This window comes from Ursus arctos, unplaced genomic scaffold (genome assembly GCF_023065955.2).
Source record: "Ursus arctos isolate Adak ecotype North America unplaced genomic scaffold, UrsArc2.0 scaffold_14, whole genome shotgun sequence".
Taxonomy (NCBI): Eukaryota; Metazoa; Chordata; class Mammalia; order Carnivora; family Ursidae; genus Ursus; species Ursus arctos.
Window position 1 is genome coordinate 20,550,585 of NW_026622808.1, and position 14,992 is coordinate 20,565,576.

The 14,992-nt window shown below is 60.1% G+C and overlaps 1 protein-coding gene across 2 annotated transcripts in view; it reads left to right on the top strand.

Annotated features, from left to right (window-relative positions):
• The first annotated feature begins 4,083 nt into the window (after positions 1-4,083).
• Positions 4,084-14,992, top strand: part of NFIX (nuclear factor I X) — a 96,104-nt gene continuing 85,195 nt past the window's right edge. For both annotated transcript variants that reach the window (XM_026488128.4, XM_048227189.2), the window contains exon 1: positions 4,084-4,206. In XM_026488128.4, the coding sequence (XP_026343913.1) occupies positions 4,180-4,206 (27 nt within the window). In that variant the 5' untranslated portion in view covers positions 4,084-4,179. The remainder of the gene's footprint in view (positions 4,207-14,992) is intronic.

The window sequence follows — 14,992 nt, forward strand, 5'->3', positions numbered from 1 at the left end:
AAGACCTGGGTACTGTGGGGGAGGGGGCGGGGGGGCACGGATGTCCTCTAGGGCAGCCCCCCTTTTTCTTAGAGCAGCCCCTTTGCCTCATAAAAATCCTCCCTGTTGGCAGCTGTGGAGAGGGGAGCAGAGTGGATGTGTGTGGACACAGGGTGGGGGTGCTGTGGGTAGGGGGAGGTGGTCTCAGCATGTGGAAAATTCTGAGTGCAGATATGTGCATGAACATGGAGTCAAATGTTTTGTTTGTGTGAACATGAATGGATTTGGTTTGTGACTATATAAGGAAGCGAGTGTGTGTATAGGCACACAGTGGTATGAGTGTGTGTAAATGGAAGAATGGGTATTGTGTGGCTCTGAATGGAAGGAGGGGTGTTGTGTGTGTATCTGGATGTTGTATGTGTATGTCTCTGTGTGTGTGTGTGTGTAAATGGCAGGATGGTGTCCTGTGTGTGTGCGTATGGATGTCGTGTCTGTGTGTCTGTGTAAACGGAACGATGCGTGTCTTTTTTGTGTGAATGTGTCTGCGTGGAAGGATGGGTGTCCCATTTCTGTGTGTGTGTCTGAATGGAAGAATGGGTGTTGCCTGTGTGTGTGTGTGTGCCTGTCTGTCTGAATGAAAGGACGGGTGTCCTCTGTGTGTGTGTGTGTGTGTGTCTCAATGGAAGGTTGGGTGTTGCTTGTGTGGGGGTGTGTGTGTGTGTGTGTGTGCATGGGTATGAGCAGAGGGATGAATGTTGTGGTATGAGTGTGTATGTGAATGAAGGATGGATGGTGTGCATGCATGTGCAAATGGAATTGTGGTGTGAGTGTGGGCGTAGGTGTGTATGGGAAGCTGGTTCAAGCAGAGCCTAGGTTTGGGGCCAGATGCAGGGCCAGGAGGTTGATAGGGGAGGGGGCAGACCCCAGCCCCAGGGTCTGGCATGACTGGTGGATGGTGCTGGGAGGACAGGCCGTTGGGTGGGGGAACGCCCAGACGCAAGTTGGGGGAGGGGGCTTCTGAGGGGCATGGCCCTTCATGCCCATTTCTAGAGGGGCAAGGGAGGGGTCTGCCTGGCTCTCAAGATCTATATTAAAGGTGCCAGACACCCAACCCTCTCCATTTCTTTCTTGAGCCATCCAGGCCCCAGTCCCCCTTGATCTCTAAATCCCTTTCCTGTCCTTCTTTCAGCTCCTCACAGCACTACCCCTCCGTCCCCCCCCCCCGCCCCGTCCCCCATGCAGCATGCAGCCTGGCCCCTGCCCTCTTCTCTCCAAACCATTGCTCACAACCCCCGCCCCCCACCTTCCTCTTGCAGCGGGCCCGGTGCCCTGAAACTTTAAACGGTGTTAAAAGTTTCTGTTTACGAGAAGCCCTTGAATTTTTAAGGACGTATCGATTCCCTCCGCCATGGCCTTGCATGGGCAGTGGCTGTGGCATAGTGGGGGAGGCCATGTGGGACCCGCAGGGTCCTAGGAACAGAGCCCCTGTAGCACTGAATGATGACACATGTACCCAGACACACACTCAGGCACGCAGAGACCCCTCCCTGACACATGCACACACACACATATCCTCATCACAGCCCCAGACCCACAAGACCACCCCACAGGAACACACTCCTCCTAACACCCATTAACACTTTCTGCCGCACAGACCCCGATGACTGACAGACCCACTGGGACCCTTGCCCACTTGCCCCCTTGGTCACTAGCCCTCTGGGACATACAGACTCATATCCCTGCCACACATACCCAAGTTCGTCACACACACCGACACTTTCGGACAAAAAGACCCTCAGAGCTGTTGTACACACCGTGGTCAGCTTGAAACACACATGTTCGTTCCCCCGTGCATCACCTCACCAGTACTTCCTGTCAAACCCAGACCCCATCTACACGTGACCCCCACTAGAATGTCAGCCCTCGGAGGGCAGGGCTTTTGTCCACACAGTAAGATACTGTGTGCCCAACGCTTGACACGGGGCCTGGCAGATGCTTACCATCCCTGACTCACAGACACCCCCAAGCCCACAGAGAGACCCACCACTACACAACACTGGTCCACACAAAGAGACTGCTGGATGTACACTGACCTGTGTCTCTTTTCCCCCAGAGAACACCCAGACCCACACAGACACCTGAGGACACAACTCCAGTCATCCTGCCTCAATGATGTAATGTGACCAGGAGCACACCCCCTCAGGCGGGTGTGTTCTCTCTCTCTCTCTTTCTCTCTCTCTCTCTCACACACACACACACACACACACACACACACACTCACCCCCTTGTGTCTGCTTGCAGGGACCCAATGGGCACAGCCATGGCAGCCCTGCACAGCCAGCCCTGCGCGCGCGTGCCTGCGAGCGCACACACACACACACACACACACACACACACACACACACCTGGGCACCAACACCCCTACAACAGACAATGCACGGCTTAGAATTGCCACAGCTTCTTGGCCCGGGAGGGCGAAAAGGTGTTGGCTGTACCTGGCAGCAGGAGAGAGCTTTGTCTCGGCAGGAGCTGCCCAGGGGCTGCAGGCACCGCCTCCCCGCCCACCTCGGGGGTCACCTAAGGGCTCCCCCTGCCCCCACACCAGGGTCCTCAGTACCAACTTCTGCCCCCATTCCATTCTGCTCTGGAAAGGAAGGCTCAGGGGCCTGCATGAGAGACTGGAGTCTCACGGAAGGGGAGGCGGCGAGAGTACCTGAGGCCTCCATGCCCATTTCTGTCCCTGCGGGTTGGGCTCTGTGGCGCCTGCTAGATCTGTGTATGTCCACGATCAGAGCCAAATGCAAGTGTGTTTGTGTGTGTGTGTATTTGCATGAGTGCTGTAAGGCTGCAGCGTGGGAGGGGCCTGGGTGTATGTGTGTCATACCAGTGTGCACGGCTGGGTGATCCCCCGGACTGTTGGTCAGTGTACCCAAGGCCCAGGGGTACATCTGGGCACCAGGTGTGTCCTATGTATGTCCCTGTGTTGCTGTGACTGCCAGTGTCACTTTGTAGCAATGACACTTTGTATCTCTTTGTATCAGGGTCAGTGTGTTCCTTTCCTGTGTCATTGGGCATGTGCACGCAGGTATCTGATGGTATATGTTTGTTTGACAGTGTGTTAACGCATCTCCTTTTTATTAGTGTCATTCTGTGTGCCCGGCTGTGTCCTCTGTACTGCCGCTACTGCCAAGATGTTTTAGTGTGGCTTTGTGTGTGCCTTCGGGTGTCTATATATAGGAGTTGTATGTCTGGAGTGCGTCACAGTGTGGTTGTGTGATCATGCCTGTCAGTGTGTCAGCGTGAATATGTACGTGTCAGCATGCCCTGGTGTGTGTGTGTCTTGGTGTGTATCAGTGTGCGTCCATGTGAGGCCCACGTTGGTATGTCTAAACATGGTTCGTTGTTGGAATGCGTGTGTCCAGGTTATCTTCATGTGATGGTGGGCCTCTATGCCTGTCAGCGTGTGGGTCGTGGGCTGGTGCGCCAGGGTGTGTGTCTATGCTGTGTGTGTGTAGGTGTCCGTGTGTGCTTCGTTGTTGGAACGTGGAACGTGTGGCAGTGCGTTTTGTACGTGACATGTGTGGCGGGGTCCGAACCCTGCTGTGTGTCAGCGTGTGTCTGCAATGGAACGCGGGCCAGCACGTGTCGGGGTGGCTGTGTCGGTGTGCGCCCCCGCGCGCGCGTGTGTGTGCATGTGTGCCTGTGTGTGTGTGTGTGTGTGCATGTGTGTGTGTGTGTGTGTGTGTGTGTGTGTGCGCGCCGGCCGCCGCTCCCCCGCCCTGCCCGCCCCTCCCCGCGCCCCTCCTCCCGCCCGCGCCGCCCGCCCGCTCCCTCTCCCCGGAGTGCGCCGCTTCCAAACTTTGTCTAAACTTTCACTTTCACAGCGCGGCGGCGGCGGCGGCGTTGGCGGCGGCGGCGGGCGAGGGTGACCGGCCGAGCGGCGGCGGCATGGAGTAGACGCGCAGCGGCGGCGGCAGCAGCGGACGCGAGAGGCAGCGGCGAGCGCGGCGGCGGCTGCGGCGGCCCCGGAGCCGGCGGGGCCGAGCCTGCGAGCGGCGAGCGCGGGGCCGCGGGCCGGGCGGGCGCAGCGCGGCGGAGGCCGGAGGAGCCGAGCCGGAGCCGGAGCCCGAGCGCGGCCGCCGCCTGCCGGGCCTCCCCTCGCCGCGGCCGGCCGCCGCGCTCCCGCCCGGGCGCCCAGCTATGTACTCCCCGTACTGCCTCACCCAGGTACCGGCCGCCGCCCCTGGGCGACCGGGGAGGGGAGCGGGCGCAGGAGGCCGGCGGGCGGGCGGGCGGCCGGAGGGGGCGCGCGGCGGCCCCGGGGGGAGTGAGGCTGTGGGCGGCCGAGGGGTGCAAGCCGTGCTGTGGGCAGTCCCCGCACGTATGCGGGCGTCACGGTGCGCGTGCGACCCTGGCCACCGGGCGGACTCCTGGTGGGGGCTCTGGGGGTGGCCGGCTGCGTGCGTGGCGCTGCCCCTGGAGCGAGGAGCGGGAGTGCGTGTGTGTATGTGTGTGTGCGTGTGTGCGCGCGCTCGACTGGGGTGCGGTGGACTCCCGCCGACCGGTGGGCGACTGTGGCGTGCAGCCGGGCAGCGTGGCCGCTGGCAGTGGTTGCGGGGGTGACAGAGTGGCAGGGGGTGGTCCCGAGGGCGCAGAGCGAGGACTGGGTCCCGCGGCGCTCTCTGGGGCGGGCGCAGCTTTTCCCGAGGGTGGCAGCGGCCGGTATGCGTGGCGGCGGCCCCTGCGTGCAGCGGGGGTGCCCGGGGCCGGCCGAGCGGCCCGGGCGTCGCCCCAAAGTCTTTGTTCAGGCCTCACATGGGAGCGGGGCTAAGAAAATGGCGGGGCTCCCAAATTTCGGAGGGTTAGGGGAGGGGAGGGAGGGACGGGCGCGCTGCCAGCCGGGGCCGCGCCTCTCGGCCGACCCTGGACGTCGCAGCCGCGGCCCCCCCACCGCCCCAAACTTTCCTCGGCGCAAACTTTCCGGCCCCAGCTACCCCGGCTGCGGCTGCGGCGCGGTGGACCAGGCGGGCCGGGGGAATCCCATCCTGCAGTCCGGAGGCGGGAGGGGCGGGAGGCAGCCGTGGATGCCGCCGACAGTGCTGCGGCCACGCCGTCGGGTCAGCCGCGGGCACCACAGAGCCGACCTTGGCGCGCTGCGAGAGCAGAGCGCGTCCCGCCTCCAGCGAACTTCCCTGCGCCGCGCTCGGCGGCGGCAAAAGCGCGGGGGATGCCTGCCCTGCCACTCCACCTTCCCTGGGCTGTGGCCCCAGGCTCCGAGAGGGCACAAGAACTGTCCAGAGTCTCACAGTGGCCCTGGCAGCGCTGCCTGCGGGGCCAGGCTACTGCTGGCAACACGGACTCCAAAGAGGGGACACGGGGGCTGCCTAGCCCTGCCCGCCAGCAGGGCCTGCCTGTGTAAGGAGAGGCTTTAGGCCAGGCCTGGGGTCCTAATTGTCTCCTCTGCTCAGCCTGAGCCCTGCCAGCCTTCTGCCAAGTGTGCCCACAGATGGGGGTGGGAGTCCAAGTGAATATGGCTGCTACCAGGTGGCGGTGTGTGGCGAGGGGCAAGAGAGGTTGTCGGGGTTGTGTGTCAGCTGTGGCCGCATCACACTCCTATATACACAGATGGGAGTGCGTATGTATGTGTCAATCTTGGGGTCTGCATGTGGCTTCTGTGGGTTGGCGGGGGGCAGGCCTGCATGGTATGGACGTCTGTGTGGCCCAGGGAGCAGGTTTTCCTGTACAAAACCGGGTGTGAGTGTTGGTGAGGGTACACAGGCACACGTATGTATCACAGTGTGCATGTAGGTGTAAGCAGGCACTCTGGCCACTGTGGCAGCATGGGGGACCCCCCCCCATCTGTGCCTCTGACTGACCAGTCACTCTACCTTGGGCCTCGTGACAACCCTGCCCACCTAGCGGTGTCTGAGCTGTGGCTGCCTTTGGAGTATGCTTGGCTGGACTATGTGCTGGTGTTTGGGGGGCCTGGTGGGATCCAGACCCCATGCTTGAGTAGCCCCTTGCCCACCAGCTACCCGCCCGGCAGCCTGGCCTGCCCCCGAGGCCTGGGTAAGACTTGGGTTCCTGGGGAAGAAAATGCCAGCCAGTCCACTGGTGGTAAGACTGGGAAGGGGCTGGGGTAGCATCCAGACTCAGGGCCACAGCCAAGGCTTGACGCTGTGACACCCCAGAAGGGAGCAAGGGCTCAGCTCTGTGTCACAGGCCTGAGTGTGCCAGGGTGGACGGGGAGGAGAGTGGGCATGGTCTCTCTGGGCTGCACCCCTCAGCTCTGTGCAGGCGGCTGCTGTCAGCTGGTCAGCAGGGTCTGGTCTGCCCCTCCCAACAGTCACATCTCTTGGATTCAGAGTCTCTGTTTTTACAAATCTTTCTGCTTCCATAATTTGCCCTGCCAGTCTCTGGCTTTTTCTCTGTCTCTGTCTCTATATCTGGTTGCTCTGCCCCTTTTCTGTCTCTGTCTCTCTCTCTGTCAGCCTCTGTCCTTCTGTATCTTTGACTGTCCCTATCTCTCCCTGTCTCTGTCTCTGACTTTGATTCTGGCCCCATCTCTGCTTCCCCCCTCCCCACGAGTCTCGGACTCTTTCTGTCTCTCTGGCCTTTCTCTCTCTCTCTCCCTCTTTTCTTTTTTTCAAACCAGAATTGGCTTCGATTTTAAAGTCAATAAATGATTGAGCAGGAACGAGCTTGGAGCAGCGGGGCCCTGGCGGGGAAAGGCACTGTGGGCGAGGGGGAAGGGCGGGGGGTGGGGGGGAAATCTCCTTCTGGAAAAAGCATCGAAATCCAGGGCGGCTGGGCGGGGCGCTTGCTGGAGCTGCTTGAGCCCACCACAGCCCGAGGCCTGAGTCCTTGGCAGACAGCAGGGGCTGGATGGAGGGGACCCCTTCCCCAACAAACAGACACACACCAGAATGAGGACATACATATACATCTCCGCCGCCCCCAAAATGGGGACATAAATGACCTGCTCGTGATGATCATACAGACACATGGCCATGGAGGAACCTACAGACACAGGAAATGGTGGCCCTGTGTTCGCTCCCACCCACGACACACACACACACACACGCGCACCCCCCCTTGAGATGGGACCTGTATATCGACGTGGGCTCACGAAGACACAGCGATGCCTCCCAGATACACTCCGATACGGGCTGACTCAAGTGTATGTTCACCCCTGTGCTAGCTCACACAGGCTCAAGGACAGATGGATGGACAGACACACGCTTTTATAAGACATAATGCTGTTGGCTCACCTGGGTGTGTACGTAGACATGCGCGCTTGCCGACATTTCCTGCCACACAGCCGCATGAGCGGCAGAATGTTCACGCACCCTTGTCTCTGTGCAGCCGCACACACAATCCTTCCAGGGAAGGGGCTATGGGCTGGGGCCTCCCTGATGCCCCCGCCTCAGCTATTGCCTTGGGTCACTGTGGCCACCCTTCTGTCCCCCTGATGCTGTTGCTCCCCGTCCTGGTGCAGTTCTCGCTGACCCCCTTTTAATGGTGCATTTTCTCTCTGGCTCTGGCCCTGTCTGGGATGGAAGTGTGTGCAGGCGTGAGCTGGGATGGGGCAGGCCGTGTTTGGGGCTACGTTGGACACCGTAGATAGATGTTTTGAGTCTGGACCAGGCCACGCTTAGAGCCAAGGGCTCTGCTGGGTTAATTTGGGGGGCAGGATTCTCCCTTCTTGCTGGGTGCTGGAGTCAGGGGGTCTTGCTGAGCCAGGAATGACTTGTGTGGCCTCAGGGGTCCCAAATGGAGGCTGTGGGTGCAGAGGGCAAGAATTGGGCTTTGTCATTAGACAGCACAGGGTTTGAACTCTAGCTCTGCAGCTTCTAATCCTGTGACTTGAGCCGCAGATTTTCCTGGTCCGTAAAATGGGCAATAATAGCACTTATCTTTCAGGCTGTGATTGGGCTTAGCGCAGTGCCTGGCCTGGAGCATGTGTTCAGGAAATGGAACGACTTGTTGTCATTTTGGTTATCATCATTAGGTCACCCCTAGGCCTTCCCAACTGAGGGAAGAGTTCTTGGGGGGGGGGTGGAAGGCAGGGTGGAGCACCTCCCAGCCATAGAAGTCCGAGTAGACTGCCTGGAGGAGGGAGCAAGAAAAGCGTTTGGGAGTAAGGAAGCCAGCTCACGGCCCAGCTCCTTTCCCTTGAGTGGAGTCCTATCAGCCAGGCAGAGGGCAGCAGGGGTTCAAGGCAGGGAGAGATGATGGAGGGGGAGGGCAGGGGGCAGGAGGGGAGAGACAAGCCCTACACTGCCCCGTGGGGAACAGATACCTTTTTGGGGGGCCACTGGCTGCCCTGACCGTTTTCCTGGTCTAGACCCTGACCTCAACCAGGCTCACTTTGGGGCTGGGCTCTGAGGCCTTGATCTGGAGCGTACAGGAGTGTATGTGCACACGATTGTCCACATGTGAGAGGGGCGAAGAGCCTGGAGTTGGGGGTGGGTCCTGATGATGGCTTCAGGGACGTCTGGCTGGCTCCAGAGCTGTTTCTGCATTTGTGCACGAGTCGGTGTCACCCAGGTCCACCATGGGGCTAGGATGCGTATGGGGGATCCTATGTGGGCACCTGGCAGGGTCAGGCAGTCTCTGTGCGTGTGTGCAAGGGGTGGGCACACGGCTGTGGCTGCCAGTGAAACTCCCCTGGTAGTGAGTTTCTGATCGCTGACTTCCATGTTCAACCTGCTGGGAGCCTGGCCTTTTTTGTCGCTTGATCCTTGTTCTCCTGCTCTTGAAACGCAAATTTGGGGTCTCTCGCTTCCCTCCAGCTGGACCAAGAGAGGCAGAGGATGCACAGACACTTGTGTTTTCCTCCAATGAAGTGCTGAGGATGGGGCTTCTGTCTGCCCCCCCCAGCTGGGGTAGGGGAAAGAAGGGTGTATATTCATTTTCCTGTCCCCAAAGCCCCAGATGTGGAGGCAAAGGAGCCAGGAGGGTGGCTGTGAATGGCTAACTGGGTTCTCGCTGATCCGCGTGCGTTCGCTGGTGTGTTGGGCTTTAGAGCCACCATTTTGCTGCAGATGGCCATGTGGCCGCAAACGTCCACATGGGTCCCTCTGCAAGTGTCCCTGTGTCTCCCAAGTGTCCGTCATTGGATGCTGCCTGCCTGTGTCTCCAAGGGTCATCCCAAGCTCCATCTCTGTGTATCCGGGAACAGTGGGGTTTGGGGTGTGTGTCGCTGCGTTTACTGGGTGCCTGATGTCGTCTTTGTGTCGTGGTGCCCCCCTGGCATGTCAGTGTGCAACTAAATGTATTCTCTGGATGTCTGACTGTCGCGGCAAAGGTTGTATCAGTGTGACTTCCCACGCATGTCGACCTATGTCAGCAAATGTGTCAATGTCTGTGTCTCTAGGTATCACCTCCCCCATCGCATTTTGCATGCTGGGCTTGTCCCTGTGACCGCCAATGTGCATCTCACCCAAGGGCCCCTCTCCTTGGCCCCCTTTGGCTTTTTGGCAGCATGTGAAATGCCCGCTATGGTGGCCAGGTTAGCGGCTGGGAGCAGGCCGGCCTCTCCATGGCTTCCCATGAGGTCGGGCAGCCGTGGTGGCCGTGCTGTGGGCCCCGCCCGTGCCCCTGGCCCGGCATGGACAGAAGCCCGTTGTGTGGCAAGGTGCGGGTGTGTGTTTGGGCCGCCCACAGGCCTCCCTCTGTCTGCCGGGTGCGCATTGATCTTGGCTTCTGCCTATGTCCGTCCTGGCCTGGCCAGCTGGGGTGTCCGGCTGTCTCTGCGGGCCTGAGCCCTCCGCCCCCGCTGCCCCCACAGTCAAGCCTGCCCTGGGTCCCACACCTCCCATGCCACCCGCTGTCCCTCTGAGGCTCTGAGAGCTCAGATTTGGAAACCGAGGGCCCCCCCTTCTTTCTCTCTCTCTCTCTCTCTTTCCTCCCTCTCTCCTCCCCTCCTCCCGCTCCCTCTCTCCCTCTCTCTCTCCTCCTGCCAAACGCGTCTTGGCTCCGTCTGAATATCTCTCCTCCTCGATTTTTGGCTCCAGCTCTGGGCGCGTTCACTAAAAGAAGGGCTAGCTCCCCCCTTCCCTGCCCCCCCTCGCTGCCTCCCCCCTCCTGAGGAGCCCCTCTGAGAGCGGGAGTGGCCGTGCGTAGGGGCCTGGGCCCCCCAAGTGGGCTTGGCCAAGGGGGCACAGGCCTGATGGGTGAGGGGGCTGGGTAGATGGGGCCTGGCAGCCTGAGGGGGGCAGCAGCCAGGGTGACCGTGCTGCCTGGCTGGCCGGGCGGGCAGGTGGGGAGGGGTCGGGGGCATGGAGCTGGGGTGTCTGGCTTCTGGTGGGGCTGGCAGGCCTCTGTGAGGCGCAGCTGTGCCCAGAACTCGGAGCTGCGTTTGCCACCACTACCGATGTGGCTGCGCCAGCCGGGGAGGGGGAGGCGGGTGGCGGGCACTGCGGCGATCCGTAGCCAATGGGAAGCCAGGGTTGCACTGGGGAGCTTTCCCCCTACTGGGGCCCCACCCTGAGGGGAGCTGGGGGTGGTGGCCAGCAGTGGGCAGGGGGCAGTGCCACCACCACTGCCGAGGACCCTGCCCCCTTGGCTGAAAGCTCAGTGCCAGCCTTCCTGGCACAGATCGGGCAAGGGCGGGGGTCTGTCCCCACCTGAATCTGTGGGAGCCGAGCCGGAGGAAGGGGCAGCTCAGAGGTGCCCCCCACCCCCTTGGCCTGGGGAGGTGGCTTTCAGTCTGGAGCAGTTGAGACCGGGGGGTGGGAGCCCAATCAGCCAGGAGATTCCATCCAAATATTGGCTTCAGTAGAATCATCTTGGGGGTTTATTCTGGGTCCATCTCACACAAAGTCGTACACTGTCGCCGGCACATGCGGGTACAAAGAATCATGCTGTCACACGCAGGCACAGCACACCTTCCTAAATCAGGAGCACACAGACACAGGCGGCCCCACACAAAGAGACTTGCCTTTACACACAAACACCTAGAGATGCCCACCCCATCCGAACACATCGGCGCGGGCTACCCATGCGGGGACGTGCACACGGCCACACTGGGTCACACAATCACATGCCACGAGCCACACAGCACAGACACATGCCTCGCTGTTGCCAAACACACGGGACTATGGGTGTCGCACGGACCCACAGACCCTCGGCGAGAAGCACATGGCACATGCACGAATTAACACTGTCAGACACCCAGAAACATACACACGAGCATGGATCCACCCCCACCCACCATCAGACACAGAGGCGCACATGCACACAGCCACACACTCTCAGACACACAGCGATACACACACACTTGGCAGTGCCTGGGAACATATTTGGTCATCACACTTGGAGGGGAGTTTGCTACTGGCACCTAGTGCGGGGAAGCCAGGGACCCCGCCCAACACCCTCCAGAGCACAAGCCGCCCCCACCACAAACAGTGATCCAGCCCCCGATGTCAGCAGTGCTGAAGTGGAGAAACTCAGCCCTCATCTTGTCAGACACACACAGTAACACGCACGCAGGCACCACGGACACCTATTACACACATGTGGGTGCGTGGGTGCGCGCACACACACGGACAAGACGCTGCTGCCAGTGCCGCACACACAGTGTGTTGCTCATCAGGACCCAGGTGCTGTCACAAATGCAACCCCACCCTCCTACATAAGCCCAGGCACAGATGGTGTGGCGTTGCAGTCCCGAGTTGCCGCAGTACATGTGGATGAGCGTCACACCCACACAGGCACTCACACCTGGGTTACACCTGGCCCTGTTTGGAAATGGCGTCTGAGCGGGGAGACCTGGCCTCCTCGCGCCTCCCCTCTGCCTGCCTGCCCTCTGGCTGTCTTTGAGCGGGCGATTCCATCACCCTGATCTCTCCTGATGGAATTTGGGACTCTGAATCCCTGTGCTGGTTCGTCACAGCCTGGGGGGAGAAGCCTGCGAAGCCACATGCCTACACTGGCCCAGGACACCCCAGTCCTCTAGCCTAGCGGCCCCACTCTGACTATCCAGCTTCTGGAAGCCATCAAGACAGTCCGGGATGGAGGCAAGGCTACTTGCCGAAACTCTTGTCCTCCGTGGGGCTGTCTCCTTAATCCTCTGGCCATGGACTCTTCATTTCTGACTCTGGAGAAAGAAGAGAGTCTGCTGGCAGAATCGCACAGAGAGAAAGCATTTTATAGGATTATAAGGAAATGTCCTAAACACTATAGTGATGGCTAAAGTGTGCTGTATGCTTGCTGTGTTGCATCCTGTGCTCAGTGCCTTCCCAGCTTGTCCCCAGAATCCTTCCTTGTGAGGCAGGTGTGGCAGGGATGTGTGTGCTACTGTGTGTGGCTGACAGTATAATAAGGTAGGGATTCTCTAGTTCGGCACTGTTGGCATTTGGGACATTTGGACACTATTAGGAGAGCGGGGACTCTGAGCCAGCTTCCTGGGTTTGAATCCTGGCTCTGCTGTTCACTAGCTGTGTGACCTTGGACAAGTCACTCAACCTCTCTGTGCCTCTAGAGTCCTCTCACAGAGTTATGGTAAGGACCAAAGGAGTTGGCTTATAGAAAGTGCTTTAAAGTAGTGCTTGATGTGAAGTAAGTGCTTGATTTTATAGATGAGAAGCTGAGAGAAGAGATATCCAGTGCCAGGGTCAAGGGCTAGGAGGTGATAGAGCCTGAGTCTCTTCTCTGATTGCCACCACTCTAAATCCTACTTATGGGACAGAATGCAGCTGATCCTCTGGCCTTTACCAAATTTCAGAGTGGGCCTGTACATCCCCACACCCCCATGTGAAGCTTGCCCCAGCTGTCAGCCCTTGCACCCTCCTTACCACCCTGACCTTCAGATCGTCTTCCATTCAGGCCTCAGAGTGAGAGTGGGTGGTCGGCTCTGCACTCGCTCTGCACCACCACTGGCCAGGCTTGCCTTCACTACCCTGACAGGGTGTGATGCCTTCTCCCACACCTTGCTGGGTACCCAGCTGGAGCCCAAGTGCTGGGGGTGCCGCTGGGGGCCTGTGCATTCCTTTAACAAATATTTACTCAGCACCTCCTGGGTGCCAGGCCCTGGTGTAGGCCCTGGGGGCTCAGCAGGGAGCAAAATCAGCAGAGGTGCCAGCCCTGGTGGGAGGGCAGACGGTGAACCTGATAAACAAGGGAGTGTCCAGTACTTGAGACAGTGATAGGTGCTAGGAGGAAAAGAGCATGTAGGGCCCACGGAAGTGCTGGGCCGCTGCTGTTTTAGCAGAGGTGGTCTGAGAGGCCTCGGGGCGCAGCGCCGACCTGCCACTCAACGTAGCTCTGCCGCAGATCAAGTATGGCCTCTCAGGTCCTTTTCCCTCTCAGAGGGGGCGGTCTGGATGTCAAGGGTATGTGGCTCAGCATGGTTGCCCCCACCGTCTGCCCCCAGTGCACGGCCTGTTGTTGCTGCAGCCTGAGATCATCCGTTATCCATACTCGTGGATACACCGTATGCTGCACCGCCCAAGACCGGGACACAAGATGGCCGGGGTTTCTCCTGTATAGAAACTGGGCCTCGATGGGCACCCGGTGTTCTCAGCCCTGCTGCTCTGAGCTGGGGGGTGGGGCGGGGGCAGCTGGTGGCCCGGAGTGGCACTTCCACCTGGGCCCCTCGATTTAGCTCCCCCGGGGCGGGCCCAGTTTATTTTTACCCCAGCCCGTCACCTTGGCAGTGCCAGGCCGCGCCATCTTTGTAGGGTCTTGAGGACCTGCCCACTGCTTGAGGGGACCTGGCTTTGTCTGTTGGACCTCTGATTTCCGCTGGGCCCCCATCTTCCTCCACCCCCTAAGTTCTAGACGTGAGGGTTCTGGGCTGGGGCTGGTGGGGTCAGCGCTGCCGGCTGGCAACCACCGTGCCCAGCCTGGTGGCATTTGGTTTGGCGCCCTGCCTGCCCGCCACCCCCACCCCATGCCCAGGCAGAGCCCAGCGGCTGCTGCTGCCAGTCTCCATTTCAAAGCTTGGGGTGGGGGTGGGGGTGGGGGAGCGTTGGGCGCCTCCCGGCCCCCTGCCTGTTCTGTGCCACCTGGGACTTGTCCCCCCATGTCTGCTCCCTGGAAGGCCCCGGACCGCTTTTCTCGCTGCCCCTTTGCAGCCCCGAGCTCAGCGAGGATGCCCGCCTGGCTTCCATCTTCCCTGCTCGTTTCCTCTCTTGCTTGCCTGCTTGCCTGTAATGGCTCACCATTTTTGGCATCTCCTCCTCCTCCCCCTCCCATAGGCACCAACCTCACTTCCAAACCCGCCATTGCTGGCTCTCAGGCCTTCTCTGCTGCCTGGGGCTGGGACCCTGGAAATGAGAGTTTGGGAAGGCTGGGTATGTGGGCTTTCTGGGTGCGTGCGTGCGTGTGTGTGTGTGTGTGTGTGTGTGTGTGTGGAGGGGGACACATGCTCTGAGGCAGCTTGTACAACCTGCCTCAAGGCTGGCAGAGCTGGGGCTGTAGAAAGGGGGCAGCACAGAAAGTGTAGACCCTTCCCTTTCTAACCAGAATCTAACTAGGGAGCCAGAATCAGCCTCTGGGCCACCAGGAGACCAGGGTGGGCATTCTTGCCAAAGTCCAGGGCCTAGACCGGGAAAAGCAAGGCTTTATCTGTGGGGTGCCCAGATCCTTCCTCCCCCCAGGTCCCTCCAGGGCTTCAAGATTCCTGCTCCTCCTCTCTGGAGCTTTGGGGAGGGGAACTAAGCCCCATGTTGGGCACTCGTGCCCCCAGAGGGGCAAGGGACTTCGGAGGAACCGGTTTACTCTGCCCCCCCCCCCACCCAAGCCCGCTGCCCGGGCCTCTCTGCCTCTCTCGGCACTAAACAAAGTTTGCTAAGTAACTTCAAATGTTATTTGAGGACGGCCTGGCCTCAGCCCAAGGCGGCCCTGTGGAAACTTGTTTTTCGCTGCCGAGGCTGCAAGTATCAAAGACACACTTTCGGGGGGGGGTGCTTCGATGCCTCTCCCCCCTCTGTGGCAGGGGCTGGCCCTGAATGGACACACAGATGCACAGAGGCCTGCACCGACAGAGGGACACATACATCACGCT